The following is an 8,952-nucleotide window of genomic DNA, read 5'->3' as shown; positions in this document are numbered from 1 at the left end:
TTTATAAATTATAACTTATTATTTGGTTAGGTTTTTACCTTTTGAATTTTGAAATACGCTTTCTTAGGTTGTTGGGTATTTAGTTTTTAATATTGTTGAACTAATAATTTGCTTAGGTGTCATCACTAAAAATTTTTAAAATATTATTTATAAATTATAATTTATTATTTGCTTAAGTTGTTACTTTTTAAATTCGAAACAATCTTTCCGCCCTCTAGACACTAGACCAAATACAAATTGAAAGACTTTTTACTGATGTGGCGCTCATATGTTGAGTTTGGAGATTATTTGCTTAAATGTAGTTATTAGAAATTTTTGTAATTTTATTTTTAAATTAATAGATTATTCGGTTAGATTGTTAGATAATAATAAGGATTTAGTTTTCGAATTTATTAGCAAGGTAGACAGATATTTAAATCTTAATATTATTGAACTAATTTAAACAAAGTTATTTATAAATTATTTTAAAATTAGGACGGTTGTTTAATAATGAAATCAACAATTTAAAAGTAATAACAAAACAATAAGAAGCAAGTAGTAATAAGAAACAAGTTCGAAAACAAAATAATAAGAGCTTAAATTTAAAAACGGAAACAAAACGTCCTTTTAAAACAAAACAATAAAAAATCGAATTTAAAAGAGGTTGTTACTTTTTAAATTTAAGTTGTTTTGCTTCCGTTGTTATTTTTTAAATTTTAAGTTATTTTGCTTAGGTAGTTATTTTTTAAATTTTAAGTTATTTACAAATTACTCTTTTAAATCATAAATTATTATTATTTGTTTAAATTGTTACTTTTTAATTTTAAATTATTTGCACATAAATTAAAATTTTCAAAAAATACATGCCTCAGTTAAGAGAGCTCTTGTGTCTCGATTCATGAATTTACTAAAAGAAGTTAATGATAGATAATCAATTATTATTTTTTAAATATAAACACTTACACATAATAGATGAGTAAAACGAAATCTAGGAATTTTAATATTAATTTCAATGTAAATTTATTTATTTGGATTTGTTTTAAAATTTTCTTCTATATATTCAAATTTATTTGTTTTAGTATTTTGTATTTAAATTGTTATTTTAATTTTATTTTGTTACAAAAAAATTTATAATATTAATTTTTTTGTATTGGAAGGATTTCAATATGTTAAAAAATTTATTTTTGCTGAAAATAAATATTTTTCTATCTTTTCATTTAAAATATTATTATTGACATGTTAATATTAAAAATATAAAAAATAAACATACTTAAAAAAAATGCTTTACGTCGTTTGATCTTTATAAAATTAAAATAATTAATTAATTATTAATTTTTAAATTGTAACTATTTTTTTAATAAAAATAATTTATAAATTGTGTTTAAAATTTTATGAATTTATTAATTTTAAATTTTTAAATGTAAAATATATATGTATATAGTTTGGTACAATTTTTTTTGTTGTTATTTGTTAAGTTATAATTAATTTTTTTAATATAAACACTTACATATATTAGATGAGTAAAACGAAATTTAAGAATTTTAATATTGACTTCAATGCAAATTTATTTATTTAAATTTGTTTTAAGATTTTATTCAATAAATTTAAATTTATTTATTTTAGTATTTTCTATTTAGATTGTTATTTTAACTTTATTTTGTTATAAATATTTTTGTAATATTAAAATTTTTTGTGCTTGAAGAATTTTAATTTGTTGAGGAAAAAATTATTTTCGGTGAATAAATATTTTTTTATCTTTTTATTTAAAATATTATTATTGGTATTTTAGTATTAAAAAAATACTCTTTAGCTCATAAATATTTTGAAGAAGTTTCATAATTAAATATTTTGTTAGTTTTTTTTAATGCATGGAATAAAATATATATTTTTTTAATATTTAAATTATTAATTTTTTTAATAAATTTATTTAAATTATATCACAAAAAATATTTTATTCCATGCAAAATAATTTTAAAAAATAGCTTAAAAGATGTTAGAAGTATTATAAAAATTTGTAATATCCCAGTGACTTAGGTAAATACATGTACTCAAATTTTAAATAAAATACTCTACATAGTCCATAATAATTTAAAAATTAAAAAATATATATTTTTATCATCTACTTACTTAAGTCACTGGGACATTACAAATTTTTATAATACTCTTAAAAAAAATTATTCTATGTATAGTAATTTAAAAAAAAAATATTTTATCCAAAAAAAAATATTTTATTCCATGCAAAATAATTTAAATAAATGACTTAAAAATGGTAGGAGGTAATATAAAAATTTGTAATAGACCCATTTGAATTACTATGTGTGTCAAAACAGTGTGCTAGTTCGAATTAGATTGATTCAAACTAGCGTGGGTCATATTTTTTTATAATTCAAATCAATAGGATTCGAATTACTCCATGAATACAACAAATATATAATTCGAATTGAGTCAATTCGAATTACATCGATGTTGACTAATTTAAATTTATGTGATTCGAATTACTATAGGTTTTGTAATTTAAATTAGTCTCGTTCAAATTATATAAAAATATCTTTTTAGTAGAACATTTTTTTAGTACAATAATTATATAATATCTACTTGCATTTAGTTTATATATGTGATTTACCCTTAATAAAAGCAATAGTCTTTTTTCTTCTTTCAACTCTCTCTCTCGCCACCCTATTACAAAATTCTTTCATCTCTATCAATTTATTTTATTAGAAAAAGAAAATTAAAAATTTGAAATTGAGGGGGTGAATATTATACTTGAGCAGAAGGTCATTGACATGTAAAGCTATCGTTTGTTTTATTCACGATGCCTAGAAAATATAAATTATTGAACGAAAACACTGAGCATGCAGACACGTTCTCGCCGACGGCAGCAACATTAATGTATGTGTTAGGTGGCTGAACCCAAAGTTGAGCAACTCAAAGACGAAAATATTTGTTAGTGTGTGTGTGTTTTGATAAACGTTTACGAACAAATGTTAAGATGTTATTATGAATATATTTTTACATAATTAATTAATTCAGATGAAAAAAAAATGATGAAAGTACAGACAGTCAATTATATTTTTGTAAAAAATCACAGATGAATCAAATAATCATGGTGGTAATAAGTTGTCGAATTAGTTGTTAATTATAATTTGTGTAAAGCTGAAATTTAGGTGCAGTTAATTTCATATGAAATTGATAATTAAAAATTATTAAATAATAATTTAATTAAATTTATCAAATTATTTAACGGCCCAATTATTCATTTAAGCCATCAATTTTCTATCAATATAAGTTTGTAACTATAATTTTCAGCCATGATTAGTTAGCCATTATATATTAAGTTCTACACTTAATTTCACAAATTAAACAATAATTTAATTGATATAATATTTTAATTATTTTTTAAATTACATATTGTATAAATATAATTAGTCTTTTTATATTGTACAACTATTTATTACTTCTAATTCTAAAAAAATTCAAGTTTTCACTCTTATATCATTTTAAAAGGTTATACTTTATAATAGTTTTTTCAATATCAAAAATTCCGATAATGACAATGCATGTAATGATTCTTTATAATAATCAATTTAATTCCATGTTATTATCAAGTTAGCAAATATGTTTTTTTTACCCTGTTTCTTGAATACTTATTCATAAGAAAAATTTAATTGGGTTATCATGTAAAATATTTTATAATATTTATATAAATTTAATTTTGATACACTGACGATGTAAAGTATTGTAATCACATCCATTTTTTTGGATGACCATTCACGCCGTCAATGTAAAAAACTGTTATTTTTACTAATATGACTTTACGTAATTGAATGCACGTGTAAAATTATCTTTTTTTACTAATATGACTTTACGTAATTGGATGCACGTGTAAAATTATCTTACACTAACATGTATCAAAACTAAATTCTATTTATATCTGAAAAATCAAACTAAAACATAAAAAGGATCTGTTAAATAAGTAAGTTACAATCAAGTCCATTTATGAATGAATGGTAAGTTTGAAAACATATGATATATGATATATGTTACATTCATAGGGTAGGATAAGACTTCAAGATGGTTGAATGTTCGGTCCATATATACAATGACCTTAATTGCTTCCTTATATAACTCCAATAGAATATAAACTATTTACCAATCTATCACATCAATTCAAACATTAAGCTTATTTTCCAATACATTCCATATATAATGGGAGTAGAAAGAATCCAAACCTTGGCTTTCAGTAACCAACTTAAGGAGCTTCCACCACAGTTCATTCGCCCAGTTAATGAGCGTCCTGAGAACACTAAAGCTGTGGAGGGTGTAACCGTACCCGTGATTTCTCTCTCTCAACCACACCATCATCTCCTCGTGAGGGAAGTCGCCGAGGCGGCTTCCCAATGGGGATTCTTCCTCTTGACCAACCACGGCATATCCCCGTGGCTGTTCAAACTGTTGCAAGAGGTGGGGGAGCAGTTCTTTGCCCTGCCTCAGAAGGAGAAAGAGGCTTATGCTAATGACCCTTCTAATGGGAACTTTGAAGGTTATGGGACAAAGATGACCAAGAACCTTGAAGAGAAGGTGGAGTGGGTTGACTATTTTTTCCATATCATGGCTCCTTCTTCTAAGGTCAACTATGACAAGTGGCCCAAAAACCCTCCTTCCTATAGGTTCGTGATTAGTAAACTTAATTGATTAACTATTAATATTGCAGGATGTATTTAATTAATTCATAACATACAAGTATGAGTTATTTTATAGTAACTGCTATAGATTAACACCAACCAAATATTTGAGCCTATTTGCAAACTGTCTTAATATCTATCATTAGATAATTTAGTGTTTATTTAGTTATTATTAAATTGATAAAAAATAATTAATATATTTTTTTATTATTTTTAGTGTATTTAGTAAATTTTAATAGTAAAAATAAAAATATTTAAAAAAATAAAAACATCTTTTTTAAGAAATTTTAATTTATATTTTTTAAAAGATTTTTAAAAAAAAAATTATTTACATAATAAATAAAAAAAATATTTTTATATTATTATATCTAAATATAATTGATAAATAAAAAAATTTATATAAAATATACAAATATAAAATTATTTTTATTTTTTTATAATATTTTAAAAAAATATTTAAATTTTTTTTTAAAAGTCGATACAAACAAACCCTTAATTATGTAATGAAATTTATACAATTTTACGGATGAGTGACAGGGAAGTGACAGAAAAATACAACAAAGAGATGTTAAGATTGACAAATGAGGTTTTAGAGCTTCTGTCGGAAGGGTTAGAGTTAGAGAAAAAGACATTGAAGTCAAGTTTAGGAGACGAGAAAATAGAATTAGAGATGAAGATCAACATGTATCCACCATGCCCACAACCTGAACTTGCATTGGGAGTAGAGCCTCACACTGATATGTCAGCACTTACCTTGCTTGTCTCAAATGAAGTTTCTGGCCTCCAAATTTGGAAGGACAACAAATGGGTCGCCGTTGATTACTTGCAAAATGCAATCTTTGTTCACATTGGTGATCAACTTGAGGTAACCTAAATGTAGTGTATATACTATATACACACACAAAAATACTATGTTTATATATAAAAAAAAACAAGCCACTAAATTATTTATTATATATTTATATATATAAATATATATTATTTAATTTATTTTTAATATATATTTTTATAGATAATTGACATTTACTTTATATCTAGTATATATGAATTTAATTTTGATACACTGATAATATAAAACGTCTTACATAATCGTACAATTATATCTGTTGTTTTGGATGATTATTTACACTGTTAATGTAAAAAATAATTATTTTTGCTGATGTAGCGTTACGTAATTAAATACACGTATAAAACTATTTTACACTGATAGTGCATCAAAATTAATTTTTTAAGATATATATAGCTGATTTCTGTAATGGCATTTTAAAAAATAGTTATAATGACTATATTTTGACAAAATAAACCAAAACGTGGCCCCTACCCTAAAAGGGTATATCTAAAATGAGCTCAACACTTATGTGCTTATTGAATGTGTCATATTCATATAGACCATTAGATTTGTTTAGATTAAAATCAAAGGCTAATATAAAAGAAGAGTATTGATGGGTTCTAATAAATACAGAATATCATAGTACATAAATAAATGCTTTAAATAATAATACTTTAATACACAATACTTTAAATAGCAACATAATCTTTTATTTTTAAATAATTAAATATAAAATATATAAATACAAAATATCTAAATATTTTTATTTATTAAAATTAATTATTATGTAAAATTTTTTTATAATATTAAAAAATTATATTAAAATAATATTTTAAACGGTAACATAAAAATATAAAATTATTAAAATTTTATTTTATATTACTTGATAAATAATTCGATTATTATATTCAAAATTTATTAACTAATTATTTTTATTAAAGTATATAATATAATTTTCCATAAAAATATTTTTAAAATATAATTTACGTATATATAGAATTGTATAATCTACGTGTGTGTATATATATATATATATATATATATATATATATATATATAATGTATTATATATAATATTTTAAATAAATTATATTTTATTATATATAGGTTAATAGTAATTAGTTAGTTATTACTTATTAGACTATTAATTTTATTTAACACATTTCAGATATTTCTATATCGAATAATGCCAGTTTAATTGATTCTTAAGTCCTGTTTGGTTTTCTTCAGCATACTTCACTTCACTGTGAGAGTTTGATTTGTTTGGTTTTCTTCAGCATACTTCACTTCACTGTGAGAGTTTGATTTGGATAGTGTGCTGAAAAAAAATGAAATAAAAAAAATCTTTATAGAATTATTTTATCAAATTTATTTTTTTTTCTATAATAATTTATTCATTAGGTACGAATTTAATTCCTATATACTGATAAGAGTAAATTTTTTTATATATATACATTTACGTGTATTATTATGTCATTAAAAATATAATTTACGTATATATAAGATTGTATAATCAACATATATATATCATGTATTATATATAATATTTTAAATAAATTATATTTTAAAAATATTTTTATAAAAAATTATATTATATACTTTAATAAAAGTAGTTAGTTAGTAAATTTTGAATATAATAATTGAATTATTTATCAAGTAATATAAAATAAAATTTTAATAATTTTATATTTTTATATTACAGTTTAAAATATTATTTTAATATAATTTTTTAATATTATAAAAAATTTTGCATAATAATTAATTTTAATAAATAAAAATATTTAGATATTTTGTATTTATATATTTTATATTTAATTATTTAAGAATAAAAGATTATATTGTCATTTAAAGTATTGTGTATTAAAGTATTGTCATTTAAAATATTTATTTATGTACTATGATATTCTGTATTTATTAGAGCCCATCAATGCTCTTCTTTTATATTAGCATTTGATTTTAATCTAAACAAATCTAATGGTCTATATAAATATGACACATTCAATAAGCACATAAGTGTTGAACTCATTTTAGACATACCCCCATAAAATTCTCTAAAAATATTTGACTAGATAAACAATTCTATGCATTATATTTTGTTTTAACCTGCCAAAACATAATTTTCATAGCCAATTTTAAGAAAGTTACTACAAAAGTCAGATGCGAAGATATATCATACATGTTTGACAAAAAAGTTGGGCCATAACTATATAATTTTGTGGGGTTTGTAGTAGATACTAAGCAATGGAAAGTACAAGAGTGTTCTGCATAGAAGTTTGGTGAACAAGGAATGCAAGCGCATGTCATGGGCAGTTTTTGTTGTGCCACCACATGAGGTAGTGATTGGGCCTCTTCCTCCGCTTTTCAACGATCACGATCCTCCCAAATTTTCAATAAAAACGTATGCTGAATATCGTCACTGCAAATTCAATAAGCTTCCCCAATAGAACAAATTATATGAAATCAGCACATGAATGTGGGTTATTGCTTATGCGAAATTAAGTTTCCTAATAGCATAATTAAGGAATTTGGTCGCAATAAGCTCTTCTTTTAACTGTTTTGCCATAGTAGATTGGTAGTTTGGTATTTCGTTTGTGTTTTAGGAATAAAAGAAGATATATTCTATTCGAGTCTCTTTAAAATAAAAGGATAAATTACTTTTTATAACATGTTTTATTATTATGATATAATTACTTAATAAGAGCAATGAAAAAGATTTTTGAAAAAAAATTAAGAAAGCAAGACACAGAGTTTTAAGAATTTAAAATTTGGTGCCGCTTGAATTCTTTTATTCTTTTTATCGTTTGAAATTTTTTTTTGTAATTAAAAATAAATATGTGATATGAGAAAAAATTAAAATTACAAAATTAAAATTTTCTAAGATTTTATAATTTATCAAAAAAATTATATCATAATTAATTGATTAGATTAACAAAACTTAGGTTAGATTAAAAATTAAAATTAATCATAAAAATTATTTTATTTTATTTTATTTAATAATAATAAGATATGTCATCAAGAATAACTTATTCTTTAATTTAAAGAGGATTAAATAGAATTATTCACCAAATAATAAAGGTTAATATATACATCTCAACACATGCATGCCAAAATCTCTTTAAAGTTAAAATGTGAGCATGCACAACATATTTTTTTAAATTTTGCTTTATACACTTTTTTTTAGAAATAATTAATAAGAATTAAATTTTAAATATTTGCATAGAGTATTTTCGTGTTCCTTTGCATGATGCAAAAAATTTCTTTTCTCAAATGATCAGTTATCTCAGGAAGAAAGAACTTATCCAAGAACTCTCTGCGTAGTAGATTTCAGTTCGTAACTACCTCATCAGGTTGAGTATAAAACCAATTTTTCGCTTTTATTTCAATGAAAAATGGAAAAACAAAAATCAAAATTGCAAGCTCATCTGACCCATACCTCTAGTGATTGAGCACACCACTTGAAAA

General features: G+C 22.3%; 1 protein-coding gene across 1 annotated transcript; it reads left to right on the top strand.

Annotated features, from left to right (window-relative positions):
- Nucleotides 1-4,185: 4,185 nt before the first annotated feature.
- LOC107617070 (flavonol synthase/flavanone 3-hydroxylase-like) lies at nt 4,186-7,934 on the top strand. The gene is made up of 3 exons (XM_088500261.1): nt 4,186-4,646; nt 5,199-5,526; nt 7,722-7,934. Exons 1-3 carry the CDS (start codon nt 4,186-4,188, stop codon nt 7,932-7,934), a joined length of 1,002 nt encoding a protein of 333 aa, XP_088356387.1.
- Nucleotides 7,935-8,952: the final 1,018 nt, after the last annotated feature.

The sequence above is a fragment of the Arachis ipaensis genome, chromosome B9 (assembly GCF_059453495.1).
Source record: "Arachis ipaensis isolate K30076 ecotype BB chromosome B9, ASM5945349v1, whole genome shotgun sequence".
In the NCBI taxonomy this organism is placed as follows: Eukaryota; Viridiplantae; Streptophyta; class Magnoliopsida; order Fabales; family Fabaceae; genus Arachis; species Arachis ipaensis.
The sequence above is the reverse complement of the archived record's forward strand: the minus strand, read 5'-3'. Positions and strand labels throughout refer to the sequence as shown.

Bases quoted from the DNA above. Each gene is read 5' to 3' on its own strand.
- LOC107617070 (XM_088500261.1), top strand. From the start codon at position 4,186: ATGGGAGTAGAAAGAATCCAAACCTTGGCTTTCAGTAACCAACTTAAG. The intron at 4,647-5,198 runs GTTCGTGATTAG...GATGAGTGACAG, and splicing joins AAAAACCCTCCTTCCTATAG to GGAAGTGACAGAAAAATACA. The intron at 5,527-7,721 runs GTAACCTAAATG...GGTTTGTAGTAG, and splicing joins ACATTGGTGATCAACTTGAG to ATACTAAGCAATGGAAAGTA.